The sequence below is a fragment of the Podarcis melisellensis genome (assembly GCF_964234715.1).
Source record: "Podarcis melisellensis genome assembly, chromosome: 2".
Taxonomy (NCBI): Eukaryota; Metazoa; Chordata; class Lepidosauria; order Squamata; family Lacertidae; genus Podarcis; species Podarcis melisellensis.
Window position 1 is genome coordinate 81,531,208 of NC_138529.1, and position 19,741 is coordinate 81,550,948.

A 19,741-nucleotide genomic window follows, 5' to 3' on the forward strand; every position below is an offset into this window, starting at 1 on the left:
GCCTCACGACACGCAGGAAGACTACGGCTCCCAGGCCGCCTCTCGCCGCCGCAGCCTTGGCGGGTCTGGTTTTCGGCTCGCGAGGCACGATGGGAAACGTAGTCCTCAAGAGGCTCGGCTGCTTGCCCCTCTGGAAGGAGAGCTGGTGTGTGTGTGAGAGAGGGAGAGAGAGAGAGAAAGAGGCGCAGGGAGTGCTGGGAAGTGTAGTAGTCTCCCCCCTCCTTTTTTTCTTCTATCGGCTTCCCGTGTGCCCGTTTCTGCAGCAGGGAGTGCTGGGAGTCATTGTCACCTCGTGCTGAGCTTGAGGCCTAGCCCCTTCGTGTGGATGGTTAGAGAGCAAAGGTAGCTGTGGAGCCACCGGCAGCCATAGACCTCATTCCCACAAAGCAGTAAATGCAGTGGCGGCAAACCCAGTCCTGGACTATATCACTTCAAAGTTTGGGGGTGGAAATCGTGTATATTAAAAGCTAGATGTTAGGCGCTTCTGCTTCTCCCTGACATGCTCTATTTCTAGGTGCAGGGAGGAGTCCTATGAGACTGTACTTGTCGTTGGAAGTGGTACAGCCGCTTGTGAGACTTGTCCAGAGTATACTAGAAGGAACTGGTAATGTCACATTAAATCAAATCCTGGATCCCCAAATCTTTGCTTCTCTCAAAAGTAATTCTTGCTCATCTGGAAGGATTAATGACACAGACACATCCTTTCCCCCCCTCTTATATATTTCTGTAGTTAATCGTGTTATTTCTCATGAAGGAGAAGGCCATAATGATTTTAGATTGCCTGCATTTGAGAGAGTGGTGCCTGTTCACCTTTCAACTCAGGATCCCGTTTAATTATTTCCTTGGAATTTTGAAGGAGACATTTTCCTACATAATGAAAACAACTCCAGGTAGATGGTCCCCAGATTTATTTGTCTATAAATGATGCTTGTAATGAAAGCAAAGTGGGAAGGGCAACAAGACTTCTCAAATGTTAATAAATGTTTGCTATGAAATATTGCCCATCAGTAGTTGTGCTGGATTACAGGTTATTTGGAATTTAATATCTGATACGAGTATATTAATAAATTCTCAACTCCATCTACAAAAAGAGAAATAGCTTCTGCTCAATCCTAATCTGGTTTGTAGCAGAATCACTAGAATGAAGTACTGTACATGATGAGGTCTTGTCACTTGTGTTGCAAGACAGAGGTGTCCTTAAATTGTTTGCTTTGGATCACTGTTTTGGTATAGGGTATGATATTACAGCAAGGGAAAAGGTCGGCTGGGATGCCTCAGCAAAAATAGATTCATGGTAGTTCTGTTTGATTATTATTCTTGCAGCTGGCAGTTGACAGGTGGAGGCAGAGTTCAAGGCAAGAATGCTGCTACCACAGCACAGAAACACACTTATCATTCCTCTCCAGGTATTGCTCTTCAGTGACTGGTATGTCCACATAAAAGCTCCCTTCAACTTTTTATAACGCTTTTCTTAATAACTTAATTTTGATACAGTTTAAGTTTCATAAAGACTTTAGAAAGGACCAACTGTTTATTATTGTAAAATAAGTATTGTTTATGTCACCCTTTACCAACCTTGTACTAGAGCTATTTGTCACTGATGTGCCAAGAACTCTGCTGATCAAGTCACATGCTCTTTCAGGGCACCCAGACCAAGCGTTTTCCACACTGTCTACATCTTTTCCTTTTCTTTTTTTGTACAAAAGGTTGGAATCTTCTTAATGAGTTACAGGCCTTCTTGAAAATGAGCTGAACAGAATTCCAACTGTCTCACCATGGCCATTGTTCTCAATTAAAAGAGCTTCTTTTGTTCTTTTGCTATATTTTCGTTTTCACTCATGTGTTCATTTACTAAAGGTTCTTTAGCTAAAGCTAGCTCACAGTCAAAAAAATATGTGCATTGTGAAGATTTTCCTCATTCTTTTTTCACTGCACAGCACATTTATTGGTTCCAAGGATCCCTGTAGGTCATTTCAAGATTTTTTTTCCTTTGTAGCAATAGGCACTTAATTTAAATAATCATAATGGATTGTTATCGTGGCATCTTGCTTTTGTGAAAACAGGACTCCCCTCTGTATGGCCCCAAAATCTGCTCCAGAGGGTTAGGGGACTCACTGGGTGCATCGAAGGGCACAAGGCAGAGGAGAAAGAGGAATTCCATTGTGCCCATTAGGACGGCATTGGATCTACCCTAAAAATAGTAAAATGTGTCAACTATTAGTACCTGGACTTCAAAGGTTAAAGCTCAAATAAAATGCAATATGTGTTGGTCTAGATGCACCCTTAAATTAGCAGTAATGGCCTTCTTGCCCTTGCTGATAAATTTAGCCCTGCTGTCTCATAATTTGGCACTATTATCTCTTGGCCTAACGGCTCATGTTTCACTGTAACGATTCAATTGGTGTTGTTCTACTGATGGAAGGCATATTTCTGCCATGGACTGGCTAGATGCAGAGGAGTGGCGGGAGGCACCAACTGGAGAGCCCTCAAGGAAACCCTCAGGGAAGAAGACTCGGAGCCAGTGGATTGGTGGTGGGATGACGGTGAATGGTCAGAGAAGAGGGAGCAGACTAAGAGGTGTCAGAAGCTGAAGAGGTAACAGGGTTTAGTGAGCAGGAAGAGGCTGTGGCAGAGAGCCAAGGAGTAGGGCCAGGAGACAAGTGAGGCAGGCTGCTGAAGAATCCAGGGAGTCTCCCCTTCCTGCTGTGACCAGCTCACCTCTCCCCTGCTCTCCTAGAACTTGCAGTGAAATGAAGAGGGCAGAGCCATGAGAGACAAGGTGATGGAGCTGTCGGCTGCTGGGGAACGAACCTGGGAAGGAGCCTTAGAAAGCTTTGGGAAGGTGGGGATCTTCAGTCCTTGCAACTGCTTCATTGGGTCTAGACCTACAGGGAAGGGTTGCTGTGACCACTAGGACTGAGTTGCTTTGTTTCTTTGAATAAAGAGTTAACTTCACCGCCATCAGGTGCTTTATTATTTTATTGCTGACCTAGCCAGCTCCTGACACTGTCACGAGGGAAACGGAAGGGAGAACCTAACAGTAGCCTTCTGGATCAGTCCAATGTCCCAGGTAGTCCTGTCTTCACAGCAGCCAACAATATGCTTGTAGGAAACCTGCAAACAGTACTTGAGCACAGGAGCGCTTCCGCATCCCTTGCCCAGTGATTTCCAGCAACTGGTATTCAGAAGTATCCATCTGCCAATGGAGCACCACCAAGTGGATACCGTCTGTCTCTGGTATGGTCCACAAAAAAGGCAAGAAGGGACAGGCAAAGTTGGGGAAGCAGCACAAGACTCGAGGCAGTTGCTGCTGATAAGTAGCATGCACTTTGACCCAATGCTTTCTTCCCCAAGTCTAGTGTCAAAAGTCCCACACAGTTATGCATAGGATTTCAGACGCAGAATTATAAGCAAGAATGAAGTTCTTCATAGTAAGAATTCCACTGGATGCATGTTTTTATTTCATGTGGTTTACTGAATAAACACGGACAAAGTTTCTGTAAAAGTGAAATTTATTTGCCTTAAAAAAATACATTTAGAAAATAAGCTAATGTAGCTAGTTCCAATATACTATGCAATGCTTCAGTTAATGAAGATTTAATGGCTGTATTTTAAAAATGCTACTTAGTTGTGCAAAACAGTGAGTTAAATATTAATGCAATAGTGGCATAATTGTCAAAGTCCTCTTTTATACATGTTATTCTCAACTTCTGATTTGGAATTCATGTAAGTGAATATTAAAAATACATCTCATTAAAAATACAGGGGGTAGTGTATAGCTAAAATTAAAGACTCTAAACAATGGTACAAAATGTCATAGAAAGGCAGTCTTTTTCCTACAACGGGCCTGAAATAAATGAATAAAATGTGGTGGAGTATTGATCATCATTAAATCTTGACCCAGCTGTTGCATTTCTGCTCCTAATGGTAACATACCACAATATACTGGTACATGTTAGAATTGGTATAACATTCTTGGAAGGTTCCTCCAAGTCCTATTTCATAAGAGTTATCAAACTCCTATGTTCTTGTGTTAAAAAAAAAGTTATGCATCTAGCAAGAATAATTTATTACAATGAGAAATGGCTCATTATGCATATATTTATAGTATATACATTAACCCTCTTCAGGTATTCTATTTCTCTGTAAAAGTAAGTGGAGTGGAGAGAAATGCACTAAATGTGTACTACCCAGAAGCTGGGAGCCTCCTGTACTTGTGAAAGGTCTCAAGATTTTTGAACCCCCAATTTAAAATCACACAGGAAGCATCCACAAACCCAGAAGGGCTCCCAGCTTCAGAAGTTTGTTCTCCAGCTCATGGAGGTTGAACTTAGCATACTTGTCCACACTTGTCTGTTGCTTTTACCTGTGGACAGAATACTTGAAGGTTATTGTTATAGCAGGGAATCACAAAAGGCTTCCCTAGAGAAACAGGAGATTAAAATCAGCCTCTTCTTACATAACCACATTCTTTGAAGGCAGTTAAAATTAAGTATTATGACATGATAGCAAAGCACCTAATGCACTTAACAAAATTGGGACGGACATTGATTTGATGCAAGTTAGTATTCCTGTTGCTATTTAACTGACATACTTTGGTGTAAACGATCATCACCCAACCCACCAAGGGCAATCCACACACACAAAGCGGTTTTTGCACATGATCAGCCCCATGTGTGCATAATGGTGCTGGAAAAGATAAAGCCCTAACGTGGGGCCGGGGAGGTGAGGTAGCTCTCTCTAACCACCACCATACAAAGAAGGCTGCAGCTGTCCTCAAGGCACTCTCATCTCCCCATTCGTGCGTGGGCATGAGGAAATAAGAGGCATTTAGTTCAGCAGCCTGGTCTATGTGCAACAAACTCCGCAACACATTCAATGTGTATTTTCTGGAATGGCCATTATGCAAAGTTTCTGTTAATCAACCTTTGCCATTTTAATCTTTGTGCCACAATTTAAAATTTAGACTTATGTTAGGAAGCTTAAGACTTTAGACAAGAAGCACCCACTTAATTTTAATTATTTTTTTTTAAGGGGGGCACCACTAGTTTTATATTCTAGAAACAGATCTGTGACCTGATAGGTAGTAAATTCACTATTACACACTCAAGTCATTTGATTCAGATGTCTCAGAGCTGATGTGAGAGGGAGGAAAATCACAAGTCTTTGTGCTCCTCTTCCCTGGGCTTCCATGTTCCTTTCCATAGTTTAAAATAAGCTTGAGCTGCTGTAATATCTGAACTGCATAGACTATGGTTACCTCTAATCACACTGCCTCAAAACTAAGAATGAATCAGGTTTCAGTCCTGGGTGGGGACACAATCAAAGTGGATTAAAAAAACAATGTTTAGTTTCAGTTTTGTTGTTTAAAAAGCTCAATTCCCCACTTGTTTTTTCAAATGTGAAATTCAGTTTTAAAAATGTAAATATGAAGTCTAAAATATCAACTAGGTTAATATTAAATAACCTCAATATAAGCATGTTGGCTCTAAAAGTTACACTGTAAACTGAATATATTCATATACAGTACCAGATCCATTGAATTAAAGGAGGCTTTTCTATGTATGAAGAACTAATTGGATAATTTATCAGATATTAATATTTACATTCCACCTACACTTTGCCAGGTTACTTCTGTTGTATCAGTCATGGGCATTTCAGTTTTGATTGCTACTTTTGTTTGATTCTGTGAGGCTAGGGCTTGGCAAAAGCATAGCGAAGCAGAAAGGAGCAACGCTGGAGAGAGGAGAAGACAATTGTCCAGTGTTCCGTTTCCTATACTCCCAAACTTAACCTCACAAACTGTCATGGATGCCAAGTGCAAGAAAGAATCTACATGCAAATATTTTAAAAGGTTGAAGAAGGAAAGCACACAAAATATATGTAGTAAGGCAAAAGGCCTGGTTAGAAGAATGAAACAGTATAAATACTAATTTAGTTATTAATTAGTAGGGCCCCAGCGGTGAGAGTTGCACCATTATTTAGGAAATAATAAGATTTATCCATGAGAATGATTTAAACCAGCCTTTTTTTCTTGCTGATTTAAACTGGGATTTGTACTGCCTTGATTTAAAATCAATACACCCTGCAAACTATGATAAGCAGTAACCCGAGTTTTCCCAGTTGAAATACTAGAGCAGGCTCTAATTATTGTAATTAGGAATGTGGGGAGACGATACAAGGACCTAACAGAAGGAAAATGGAGGAGTGTCCAAGACTACAGGGATGATCCCAATTGTTAAACCAGTGTGAGAGCCAAGGTAGTGTACTAGTGGTTAGTAATGGACTAGGACTGGAAAGATCTGGGGTCAAATGTTCACTCGGCAATGACTCTCACTGACCCTCAACCAGTCACTATCTTTCAGCCCAGTCTACTTCAAAGGGTTGCTGTGAGGGTAAAAGGGTGGGGAATCGTATACAGTGCCTTGAGCTCATTGAAGGAAAGGCAGGATATAAACTGAATAAATGAATTCAGGTTTGGCCATCAGCTCTGTAATAACTGAACTGAATTATAATATTTAGTAGACTAGCATTTGAGATCTTAAGAGGAAGTAAAATATCAAGACGTAGTACTCACTGGACAGCTACTAGCTATTCCATTAAGTGTGATAGTCATTGAAACCAACAGGAATATTGCTTCCCCTGAGTTTAATACAATTGGGCAGATCAGCACCCATTTAAGAAGCTCTGCAGTGTCTGCACTGCATTGTGGAAGTTTAAGATGCATGCAGATGTTCAGTAAGAGCACTTAATTTTAAACATATGCAAAATAATAATAATAATAAATCAGTTCCTTCCATATTCAAGTTGAACCTAAGGGGCTGCTTAAAATAATGTTTTAAGTATTAACACGGTCTATACTTTGCATGTCCACTGTTCTTTGCAAGTGCCTTTACACCTTTCAAATGTGCAATGTGGTACATATGGCTGCAGAAAAGTCCAGTTAGTCACGTTGAGCCCGTTTTGATGAGTATACCCTGTAAATCTTCTGGCAGTGCAAGAATAATTGAATCAATGTGCATCTGTAACTTTTCCACAGTGCCTGGTTTCACAGGTAAGTTTTCTCCATCAGCCTATAACCACAGAAATTGCAGTTAAAAACCCATGGTCATCTTAAAAGAATCCATAAGAAGTCAGCATTTATGAAAACAAGCATGACGGAAGAATCAGGAAAATACACACATTGGCGAAATATTAGTGCAAGCATCCAAAAAGAGACACAAAGTGGTTCATCTGTAATTGAGACTAAAAGGGCCTCAGTACATTCAGGATTCATGCAAGCAGATAAGCTTTCAACACTCTTCTGGTTTTTAAGGGAGAATTTGCATACAGAAGGTCACAGGTTCAATCCCTGGCATGTCCAGGTAGGGCTAGGAAAAGATTCCTCTGAAATGCTGGTCAGTGTGCACAATATTGAGCTAGACAGACCAATCTTCCGACTTGACATAAGGAAACTTCCTATGTTCTTATTTAAAATCAAGCTTTGGTTGAAGTGGTCTCTCACACTGAACAGAAGTGATAACAGATTTAAATGAAATTTAATGGAAAACACAACTACAAAGTATTCTCTAAGAATGTTTGTAAATGCAGTTCTCTTCAGTAACTACATGCGACCACCAGAGGGATTTACTATCAAGAAAGCATATTCTGCAAGTAACTTTCTTCAATAATAATAAATAATAATAAATTTTATTTATATCCCGCCCTCCCCAGCCGAAGCTGGGCTCAGGGCGGCTAACAACAATCAGTAAAGCTGCAGGAAGGGAAATGTTGGAAGTACAGTAGTGATGTACCTTTATAATGCAAGCTAACAAAGGAATGGCTACCTAGATCTGCTGGAAAGCAACAAGTGTGCCCATGGAGAAAATGCAAGTAAGCCGCCTCAAGAGGGGGGGCTCAAGTAGACATATGACAAAGCCAGCAATAAAAAGGGAGTAACAGTGCTAAATAAGAGAGAGAATGAACCTAGGATACGGACTATTGCAACCCACATCCAGTCTAGCCAAGAAACTCAGCAGAGAAAGCTTATCGGTGCTCAACCTGCTACCTCCCACCCTTTTCTGGTCAGGAGTGGAAAGCATGCACAGAAAACGATAGCTGTGTGCTGGATTTCCCTAGAATCACTTTGGCTGCTGTGCAGGTTTTCTTCTGATAAGAAGGGGAAGAACATTCACGTTAAATGTTTTCTGACAGAGGGGGTTGTAGTATCTTAATTATGAGCTATTTCCATTGCCCAGTTAAGACAGAAGTCAAGTAAGACTAGCTCTTCCCACAGGACTGAGAATCTGCTCTAGAGGTCTCCTGAGTATCCTTGTGATTAAAGATGAAGAGTTATGTTGGGCCTTTAGAGAGGCTTGATAATCATGCTCTGTAGCTTTCTCTTTTCTCCTAGAGAAGCCAAATAATGGAGCTTCTTTAAAATCACTACTCTTCCCCCTAATAATAGTACTCAGAAAATGAGGTGATTGGGCATTCCAGCAGGTCTTGGGGACAGGTCCGTATGACAAGTACAAGCTAAGCAAGGAGTCTGTGGGGGAGATGGAAACCTCTCATTAGTGAATTCAAGCTCTGATGGAGTAGATGATACTTGACTAGACTAGTAAGAATGAGAAATAACACAAAGTACTGATAATGGATGAATAGTACGTTAAATACATTTACCCACCAATTTGTCTACCTACCACTTTATCCTTTAATTTCAAAACTAAATCCACTGTTTCCACTTCAGTATGCTTCTGACTCCAGAAAAGCAAATCCTGTCAGAAAAATATGTTCAAAAATCAGATTCAGTTGATTTCTTTACAATGACAGCACGGGGGAAATTTTATTATTATTATTGGAGCTTTAGGAAATGTCTTAATTGCCCACTTTATTTGAATGGTAGCCCCTGTACCAAAGACAGTGCTGATCTCCCAAGGGTCCCTTGACTTTGGAGAGAGAATTTCAGAGGGCACAAAGAACTCAAGTTAGAAGACAGCAGCTGAAAAGACCCAATGTACATAAGGGAGAATATGCATAGCCCTTTGGATCCCAGCCATTAACAAATGCTACTCCAATCAGGGCTTATCCACACTTCCTCTTGTTCCACTACTTTCCCCCAGGGGAAGCTGCTCCTTAGTGCTCCATCGGAGCAAACGGGTATTTGGGTCTTCTCCAGCTTGCTGTTTGCTCATAATTTAGAGCTAAATAGTAGGTTTTCCCTGGGAAAGGAGTAGGACAAGGGGAAAACTGCTTGGGGCCCATGCTTTCTAGGCACAGGGCAAATGAAAAGTGTGGAAATGCCCTCACTGGCCATACCATTTAAATTGGGTTTTCAATTTTTATTTCTACAGAGAAGACAAGGAAGAAAAAGCTTAAAGCAAAGCAGTTTTTCCTGACCTCATTGCATAGTGCTTCTAAGTGCAATGCCTCCAGCTTCTGTGTCATTTCTTTCCGCCGAGTCCTGAACCAACCGTCAAAGTTGTAAGATTTCAAAAAATGCCTTTAAGACAAAGGGGAAATGAGTTCTACTAGTGGAACAAGGTGACACTTCAAAATCAAAGTTGCAAAGTTGCTCTGCCAAGCATATGGCTAGAGGTTGACATAAGGTACTTTGGCTTTCAAAAAGCTTTTGACACGGTATCTCACTAAAGACTCCTGAGTGAGGTTAACAGTTATGGAATAAGAGGAGTGCTTCACTCATGGATTAGGTGTTGGTGAAGTAGGCAGCAGAGAGTAGGTTTAAATGGACAGTTCTCTGAATGGGGGAGTGTTATTGGGTTGTTGTTTTTATTCTGATTTATATGCTGTTATTTTTTCTGTGAGCCGCCGTGAAACCTCCGGGTATAGGGTGATATATAAACTCAATAAATAATAATAATGTAGAAAGTGGAGTCCCCAAAAAGACCTCTCCAAATTGAGTGAATTGGGTAGTAGAATGACAAATGTAACACAATGTAAACAAGTGTAAAATGATGCACAGCGCTACGATTCCCCCCCCCCCCCACATACTGTATATTCTCAGGGGTTCCAAAATGGTAGTAATTTATCAGCAACAACACCTTGTAGTTGGAAAAAAAATCCATGCTATATCATGCATATATCACTATCATAATGCCATTATACAAATCTATAGTGCGACCACACTTGGAATACTGTATACTATTCTTCTTGCTTCATCTCAAAAAGGTTTGTTTATTATTTCATTTATAAACTGCTTCCCACAAAACAAGTAATTTAAAAACAAACAATACATAAGGCTTTGTACATCAGTACTAACACTTTGAACTTAGCCTGGTAGCCAACTGTTGATCAATTAGTCAAGAAAGTCCACAACCGATATATAAGACTCTATTAACGTGAAAAACAAGTTAAACATATTTATAAATTTCTGTAAGAGAAAAGGGGCAACAACCATAACATTATTTTACAAAGCAGTTCGGTTAGCATTAGAGGCAAGGTTGTTGTTTTTTGCTGCTTCCAAAATATTTTTAACATGAAATTTGGGTGTCTCTCAGGCTGTAATCTTAGCAATAGTCAAGGTATAAAATAGCATTACCTGTAGAGTCCTATCCAGTCTCCTTTTAATCTAGAGGTGAGCTGAGGCCCTGCTTTCTCAAGAGTTTTCATAAATTCCTCTTGGTTGAATGGCTTCAACTGTGGCGGGCTCTATGAGAGAAACACAGCTATAAGCACAGAAGCTGGCAGCTATTCACAAAATGAATATTTAGGTTATCAATGTATTTTCACCTTCCAAGGTGATATGCTCTTTTGCAGAGGCATCAGGCTTGCTACGTATCGTTCCTAGAACAACAAACAGATGCAAAAATAATGATGTTGAATCTTTGCGTTTGGCAAATCCATATTATTACATTTCTTAAGCATTTTCTGACGGCCGTTCAAAAGCTGGCCTCAGAACCCACTGTGACTACTCTTCAGATTAATAACTTTATTTTAGCTTCTTAAAGGTTTAGATTACAAAGCTTTGGTTATGTTCACTGTTCAGTATAGAAGTGTCATAGACATAGCAGCTTACTAGAGGAATAATGAAGCTCTGGGTCAGTTCCAAAAAATAACGACGAAGGATTATGCTTTGAGCTTCTCCGGGACGCTTCTGCTGTACTCCCTAAAAAAGGCAATCACAGTAAACGAGAAGAACCACAAGCTATAGCAATACACTGTTGATAAGGGTATCTAATATTTAACAGACTTTATACTATGAGTACATTCATATAGTAGTTCAACTACAAGTCTGAAATTACCTTTTGTAACTGCTTGATGATTTCTTCATCTCTGTTCAAGTATGACTTATAAGATGTATAAACACCTATGGGGGGGAAAAACAACCACCATGGGATTGTCCTCTGGTTGTGGCCCATAACAATATTCTGCAAATACTAGGTTATAGTGATGAAACATTACCAGGCTTAGAATCCAAAGTCTTTAAGTTCTTTAGCTTTTTCACTTTCACCTGCTTTGGTACTTCACCTGCCAAAACGAAGAAAGAGACACTGTGAGTATAATCACTCAGATACTAAGATCTGAAGAGCCCTGGGCATGCTCATCCAAGAGGTTCTTGCACATCTTTTGGTGTAACCATGTAAAACCTAAGTTTAATACAATTTTGTAAACGGCCAAGCTTACAAAATATTTTCATAGATGAAAACATAAATATTCAGCTTGATGCAGAGTTTTGTTGGTTTAAATGTACACTTCATCACATTTCAAAGAAGTTGGAAATATATTATGAAAGATATTACTTTGCATATTTTTTCCTATCACTACTTATACCTATTCCAGTTCAGTTTTTGCAAAGTCTGATCTATAAAGTGACTTGAGTCAACTGAAGAGGCAAAACCAGCCTATAGATTTTCATTAAATCGAAACCACCTCTCTACTCCTTAACAATAATTTCATATTTTGTTCACATTTAACTAAGCTAAAGGAGGAAAGACAGTAACTTGTAATACTCTGTACACTGCAGAAGAAATCTTCAGTCAATTAAAAAAATTACCTGACAGTTTAATATCTCCTATTCGGATGATGTGTGGCCAGTGTTGCAGTGTTTTAGCAAAAAATGGATTCGTCACTCCCAATATGACAGAAGGCCTGAAATATGGAAGATTATCAATAAGATCAATAACCTCTGCATAGATTTAAAGTAACCACATTCCAGAGAAGCAGTCTGGATAGTCTGTTGTAGAAAACACCAATAGTAGCCTTGTGATGAACTGAAGACTAAGGCTTGGATCTACAGTAGCCTTTCCATGAAGAGGAAAGCTCATTTCATTGGTGCAAGGGGGAAGAGGAAGGACTAATTAATTAATTTTCATTAATTTCAATAGGTCTACTCTGCATAAAACTAGTTGAATGTCACCCATACATAGGAATTCGGGTACACCATATAGGATTTTTTTTTTAAAGCAGGTCCCTAACTGCAAATTTATTTATTTTAAATAATATATAATCATTTGACAATTATTAACAGTAATCAACAAAGCTGCTCAAGAGGAAAAAAACCCTTTAGGTCCACAATATTCTACAAGAAAATATTACATAATGTAAAATTACAATGCTTCTTTTAAAAAAGACAAAACATACTTGAATCTGTTTTTATGGGAGACCATTACTTTCTTGACAATATTGTGTTAAGGGGCAACCTGTTTTCCCAGAATTTATTTCTGGAGTCCCTTGCAATTCTCACTCTTAGGTGTTATATTTCATATTATTGCCATATAGGATCTTACTGGATTTAAGAAATGTTTATTCTGATTAGGAGGATGTCTTGACAGTCCTGTAATCAGAATTTGTATTAGTACAAGTTGAAACTCTATATACTGGAATATATCAAAACATCAGCTGCTTTCTATTTTTCATCTCTCAGCATGAGACTCCATTAAAACAGTTGACTGTGGCCTGCACTGTTAGAAAACTGAAGGGCAGGGCTTTTGTTAAAGCTTCCTAGGCTGAGGTCCCTAGTCTACATGGATCCTTTAAAGTCAAGAGTTATGATTAAATGATGAGTCTAAATATCAAAACTGTATAATCCATTTTACTTACGGGGTCTGAGTACGAGTGGTATATTCTTTGAATTCACTGTCATGTATTGTAAAATAAGGCCTAAAATCACTATAGTACTTCAGAGGTGAGATACAGCTGTGAAACAAACACACAGAAGAAAAGTGTGTGAATGGAGAGATGAGACATTATTATAAATTTACTCTATAGATTATCAATTGGAGACAGGGTCTTTTCCACGATTTTGGAACATCCCCTACCCAGGGATGTCAGCTTGGTGTTGACATTATCCATTAGACGAAAAAAAGAAACTCTCTTGGGTTCTTACAGATAAATTTTGCTACATTGTTGCTATTTTACTCCTGACTTTCAAAATACATGCTACTGAACTGTTACCCTTATCCTAATAGAGAACATATTTTCCAAATGTGGATCCTTATGTGGCCAAAACAGCATACAGTGGTACCTTGGGTTAAGAACTTAATTCATTCTGGAGGTCTGTTCTTAACCTGGAGCTATTCTTAACCTGAAGCACCACTTTAACTTATGGGGCCTCTCACTGCTGCCGCGCCGCTGCGCGATTTCTGTTCTCATCCTGAAGCAAAGTTCTTAACCCTAGGTAATATTTCTGGGTTAGTGAAGTCTGTAACCTGAAGTGTATGTAACCTGAAGCGTATGTAACCTGAGGTACCACTATACTAGTTAGAAGTATTAGCAGACTAAATGAGTGCTGGGGGAGGGATGAATGAAGTGTCAAAGAAGAAAGCACAGCTGGTTCGCTGAAACCCTGAACAGGAACTCTCCACCCTAAAATATTTTGTCCCGAGTCCCACTTGCTATTAATTTAATTCTATTTTCGAAGTGTTTGTAAGCTGCTTCGAACACCTCGCTTATTTTCAATAATACAGTGGTACCTCTGGTTACGAACTTAATTCGTTCCGGAGGTCTGTTCTTAACCCAAAACCATTCTTAACCTGAGGTGTGCTTTCGCTAATGGGGTCTCCCTCTGGTGCACGATTTCTGCTCACATCCTGGGGCAAAGTTCGCACCCAGGAGCAGCTACTTCCGGGTTAGCGGAGTTCATAACCCGAAGCGTGTGTAACCAGAAGCATGCGTAACCAGAGGTACCACTGTACTTTAAAGGTATTTGTTTAAAATTAAAAAGACATCAACGAAAGCTTTAGGGGATTAACTCCAAGTCTCCACCAATTGAAGTTATGGTAATCTGTCCTACTGGTGGTGAAACACAATCCATGTCCTTCTGACATCCAATTGTGTCTATCCACAGGGAGAACAGATTTCTGCTTGCACAACAATACTTCCTTCCTCTCCTTCCCCATGTAGACACCCCCAATGCCCCATAAATCTGGTCTGGAGGTTTGGGGGATGCTCAAGAGTAATTTTGGGGGCACACATGGAGGAAAGTCCAGCACCTCCAATCACACAATGTTGGATATCACTCATTATTTTGAAGCATTTGATAATATTAACTTCTCAGAAAAATTCACTGTAATTATTATTATTTAATCCACATTCCATGCTTAAAAGATAATGCAAATTACATCAGCTTGTGCAAGTAGGGTAGCAGGTGTTTCCTGAAGGTTTGGGGTTTGCACAATTTGTGGTTTTCTTTTAAGTGCCTTGGAAAACAAGAACCATTCTGGGTCACTAAAAAGGCAGAGGGTGAGGCTGGAAGCCCTGCGAAGACTCTGCTCAGACTATCAGCAATAAAAAACCCCCCTAAAAGTATTAAGGTTTTGCATGCTTTTCAAAACTTTTATTCAGTTTCGCAGGGGTGTTGTCGTTTTTAATGAAAACCAAGCCATTCCTATGATTCTGCTAGAGCCTTCACATTCTGTGACTCATGGTGAGATCACAGTCATGCAGCTTTTTCAACTCCTCCATATGTTTACCTTACAAGTGCCAAAACGGTTTCTGAAGACTCCGATGGTGATGGTGCCATGACAACAAGCGGTTCCCCTAACAACACGAGTTCCCATAGCATCTGGATGTGAAAGAACACTGGCAAGAAACATCTGAAACAGATTTACAAGAATAGTCTCTTTTTCTTTTCATTTTCTCTCTAGTTATGGCAGAGAGAGCGGAAGCAAAGAAAAGCAAAAAAGAGGCGGGGAGAAACATGCAACTGAAAATGTGACCTTGGCTCACAACCATCTTGAGAATCTTAGATATGCCTGGCCATTGAGGCTTATTGAAGGGTGTAAAAAGGTCCCAAATATAAAGTGTGGGTAGATTTACAGCCAGAGGCCATACAACTACATCTGTCCAGCTTTGGCCAGGTTATGTGGTGGCCAAAGACATAATTATTTCACTGTGTTGCACCTGCTATAAAGAGAGCATAAAGGTGCCAAGATATTTGGACAGGGCTGCAGGAATGTGGCCCAGTGACAAGAAGAATATGAGTACTTTCTCCCTTTACACTCTTGCAAACTGTATCCCTGAGAAATGGCAGAGCTTATATTAAAGGAGTAATGAAAATCTGTGTTCTCAATGCACTCAACAGAGAGGCTGAGAACAACAACGTAACATGTCTCCTCAGAAATATGCCCCACCAGATTAAATGAGACTTACTCCCAGGTAAATGTATACATATTTGCAGGCATATTAATAATAAGTTAAATTAATTGTCATAACGTTTATAAACAACCCCCTCCTTTTGTATGCTCTAGATTACCAACAACGCCTCTCTTATGCTCAATATCCATTTGCTAGGCAGGGATTAAAACCCTCAATGTTTGAAACTCTCGTTGATGGGATACGACAGCTTCAGGACTTCAGAAAGATTAGCCAATATGCCTTCCAGTTTTTACCTGAAGAGATCAACTTCATGGACAGTAGGCAACGTAATGGAGACCTGTGTGTCTGTCTAAAAGCAAAACAAAAAGCTTTTGGTCAAATTAGCAGCAGATCATGCAATAAAAGGCAGGGTGTACTGTGCTACTTTTAAAGTGATGATGAACTCTCTTACTAAGTATATCACAAAAGTCTTGACTGGCCCTGCTCTCTTATGGCTGCTGTCTTAAGCTTCCCTCACCTACCCACCCGCTCCCAGCTAGCAGGGCTTTATGGAGCATCAGGGACCCTGCTACATCCACAGTCTACTATTCATGGCAGCTTGGGAGGAAGGCATGGGGCAGGCAGTAAGAACATCGTGTCACCCTGGAGCACTATAGCAGGTAGATTGGCCCAGACCCACTCCATTTGGGGGCTGGCTCCCACTGGTACTTCCCACCTAAATGTTCAGTGGCTAGCAGGAGGCTTAGCCAGGAGAGCGGGGCAGAAAGATAACTCCGCTTATTCCATCCTCCCAATCTGGGAGGATGGGGTTGGACTTCTCTGCCTGTTGCCTACAGTGGCTAAGATTCTCAGTTACTTTTTTCTCAATGAATACTTCAATTGATGCCCTGGGGTTGGACTTCTCTGCCTGCTGCCTACAGTGACTAACATTCTCAGAGTTACTTTTTTCTCAGTGAATACTTCAATTGATACCCTGAACGGTGTTTCACAACTGCTGCTCACTGGGTCAATATTTTCAATGGGCTATCTACGTATAACCCCAAGGTTTCGTTACTGGTCATTCGCCACCAGTTCCAATCCCATGAACATATATATGTACAATTAACATTTTTAAAATCCAGTGTACATCACTTTGTACTCGCTTACACTGTATTTTATTTGCCATTTTATGGCCTACCCACACAGTTTGGAGAGATTCTTCTAGAGCTCTCCGCAATCCCTTTTTGGTTTAACTACCCTGAACAATTTGGTATTGTCAGCAAACATGGTTACCTCAATTACCGTATTTTTCGCTCCATAAGACACACTTTTTCTTCCTAAAAAGTAAGGGAAAATGTCTGTGCGTCTTATAGAGCGAATGTGTGGTCCCTGGAGCCAAATTGCCCAGGGGTGAAAAGCAGATCATGCTTTTTTTTTGAAAGAGGGAAGTGGGTGTTGAAACAAAGCTGCTGATCGCAAGCGATCGGAAGCGAGATAAAGGACACTAGCAATAAAGGAGGCTGCCTGGGAAGGGGGAGGTAAAGACAGCAAACTTGCAAGGAGAGGAGACGAAGACTAAATCAATGAGGAGAGAAATTAGAAGAAAAGAAGGAACAAAAAACTGCTCTAGCTAAGGAAAAGACACTAAGGCAAACAAGAGGGAAGAGAGTGTAGAAAGGAAGCAGCTGATCGGTGGGATTGGGAGAGAGATAAGGGACAGAATACAGGAGGCTGCCTGGGAAGGGGGAGGTAAAAGCAAGGGGGGAAAAACCAACAGGGCCAGGGAGGAGTATGGGAAGAGTCACAAGAGCCAGATAGGGAGGCTTAGAGGGCCTCAATTAGCCACTGGCTACAGACCAAGGCCTACAGACCAAGCCTGTGCTGGAGGGATGATATGTTAATATATGAATTTTATGATTTAAAGGGGCTTCAAATAACTTCTTAATGTATTAAGGATTAAAGTAAGACACAGGGCTTGGAGGCAAGCCGTACTATGCTTCAGCTTTAACAGACAGAAAAGCTTATGGAATCTAATCTATGTCTGCAAAAAATGTTTGTGCAGATTTCCACTTTCCAATTCCTATGCTACAGTTTTGTACTTGCAACTCTACAGCTAGTCCTCATTTACAAAACACACATTCCCTTATACTTAAGGTCTGGAAATGGCATTTGAAAGTCAGCCCCTTGTTTTGATGGAGTATTTAAGTGGCAGGTGAACCATTCACTACCTGCTGTGTGGACTGTAATACTTGGGTTGTTCCAGGATTGTCGTGGCAGGTAGGAATCCGCACCTTAGGAAACAGATATTATATGCTTCATTTATTATTAAGAATAATACAAACAACCTAATATGCTAAATTGACAAGTTAATAGAGGCACCAGCCACTTCTGAAAGCAATACTTAGCTAGAATTATATTGGTACAAATATTTATTATTAATGTTATTTATTAAATTTTGAGATGACCCTTCATCTGAGGATCACAGGGTGGTTTACAATATAAAAACACAAAAATGTGCAGCATTGTAACAAACAAACTAAAATATTCTTCCCTAAAAACCATTGTGGTGGTGGTGTTCTTAAATGGTTGAAATGACCAAGAGCTATACCTTTGTCAATCTCAACATCCCAACCTATAGGTACTAGCCCTGTAAACATCTGAAGTCTTTAAAGAAATAATGCAAAGAACAAACAGGGAGACATACTGAAGCCACTATTAATTACTTAAGAGCAATAACAGAGAAGTTAATTTACTTCTGTGTTTTTTAAAATGAAGTAAATACTAACACAATGTCCATTTCATGAGTGCAGCTATGGGCCTGGTCTAAATAAATACTCTTCAGTAATATGGATTTCAATAGGTCAGTGTAAATTACATGTTTAAATTACTCCCACTGAAATAATCCAGCTTCAGGAGAAGAAAGAAACACATGCTGACAAGTCTAAATATGATGGAGGAAACTGAAGTTCTAGAATACCAGAATTTTCATACATATCCCTTCTAAACAAACACACCCTCTGCTCCTATCCATTATGTGAACCTCACAAGCATAAAATCAACGCAAACATACAGGGACTACGGTTTTGAAAAATGTTCATTGCATTGTTACAAAGCCATAGCATGAATTCATACAGCAAACAAGAAGGGAAGAGGCTCAGCGTTACCTTCATTACAATGCCCATAATAGGCAAATGTAAGGTTTTTCCTGGGACTGGTGGTGGCCATCGATCAATATCGCTACAAGCTGAAAAATAATAATAAAGCAATAGGATTTGCATGTAAAAACAACAACAAACCCTCCCTTAACAAATATCTCTTAAGATTTGTGGTTTATGAGACCTACCAACAACCCACCCTGACCAAGGCTACAGCTTCTGTTATGCCATATGGCTTCTCAGCGGACAAACTGGCAACCCACACATGAATAAACACCTTCCAACCTACTGATCTTCTCGGCTGCATCCCCCCTCCATCTGAATGTCATATATTCATAATGCACTGCAACTTTAAAAGGTCCCCAGAACGGCACAAATGTGCAGTTAACTGTAATTTGCAACAATATTACCAACCTGCTTCCAAGAAAGGTTCGTTTTTTTCAAAATATTCAGGTGCAATTTTTCCAAGCACAGTGTGAAAAATGTGGCTATAAGGCAGCTTGCTGATCAGAACCAAGGACTAGTACAGGAGAAAGAAAACAATCTGAAATTAATCTTTCCTCAAGCCAGTACTGGTATTTAGAGTTATAAATTAAGCATCAGTTCCTGACTAAATACTTATAATGCCTATAATTAGCTGTTGTTTTTTATTCTGCTACAAGCAGTAACATTGTTCCTAACCTACATGATGCACCTATTATGTGACAATGTCTTAAATGCGGAGAAAGTCCATGGGGCAAACTGGGAAGACTGTGATTTTGAGCAAAGCATCAGCAGGGATGGGTGCTAATCTCTCCCTGTTTACCAATCCCCCATCAGGGGCGAACAAAGGCTAACCGACACCCGGGGTGGGGCAAACCGCTGGCTGCGCACGCGTTGTGCCTCTACGTACGACGCATGCGTGGCGTGGCTACGTATGACGTATGTAGCAGTTTGCTACCAGCCCCGCCCAAGCGCCCTATGGATGGTAGTGGGATCCTATGCTTGCAGCTGCAGCAGTGGCGGAGGGATCCCACCACTGTCCATACGGTGCTCGGGGCGGCGGTGGCGGCAAACCACTACGTACAACGCAT

The 19,741-nt window shown here is 40.4% G+C and overlaps 1 protein-coding gene and 1 long non-coding RNA gene across 4 annotated transcripts in view; one reads left to right on the plus strand and one right to left on the minus strand.

Annotated features, from left to right (window-relative positions):
* Positions 1-165: 165 nt before the first annotated feature.
* Positions 166-6,770, plus strand: LOC309361896. Of its 2 annotated transcripts, none has more exons than XR_014164686.1 (3): positions 166-342; positions 1,324-1,426; positions 1,707-6,770. It is a non-coding gene; the product is annotated as an uncharacterized lncRNA (long non-coding RNA). The 2 variants fall into 2 exon arrangements; XR_014164687.1 differs by having other exon boundaries at positions 2,738-6,770.
* Positions 3,495-19,741, minus strand: part of DENND6A (DENN domain containing 6A) — a 26,434-nt gene continuing 10,187 nt past the window's right edge. For both annotated transcript variants that reach the window (XM_081897154.1, XM_081897155.1), the window contains exons 6-20: positions 19,083-19,188; positions 18,678-18,757; positions 17,742-17,804; positions 15,828-15,883; positions 14,910-15,032; positions 13,039-13,134; positions 11,993-12,087; positions 11,401-11,466; positions 11,241-11,305; positions 11,015-11,104; positions 10,729-10,782; positions 10,538-10,647; positions 9,379-9,481; positions 8,682-8,756; positions 3,495-7,073 (exon numbers count right to left, since the gene is read on the minus strand). In XM_081897154.1, the coding sequence (XP_081753280.1) occupies positions 6,948-7,073; positions 8,682-8,756; positions 9,379-9,481; positions 10,538-10,647; positions 10,729-10,782; positions 11,015-11,104; positions 11,241-11,305; positions 11,401-11,466; positions 11,993-12,087; positions 13,039-13,134; positions 14,910-15,032; positions 15,828-15,883; positions 17,742-17,804; positions 18,678-18,757; positions 19,083-19,188 (1,308 nt within the window). In that variant the 3' untranslated portion in view covers positions 3,495-6,947. The remainder of the gene's footprint in view (positions 7,074-8,681; positions 8,757-9,378; positions 9,482-10,537; positions 10,648-10,728; positions 10,783-11,014; positions 11,105-11,240; positions 11,306-11,400; positions 11,467-11,992; positions 12,088-13,038; positions 13,135-14,909; positions 15,033-15,827; positions 15,884-17,741; positions 17,805-18,677; positions 18,758-19,082; positions 19,189-19,741) is intronic.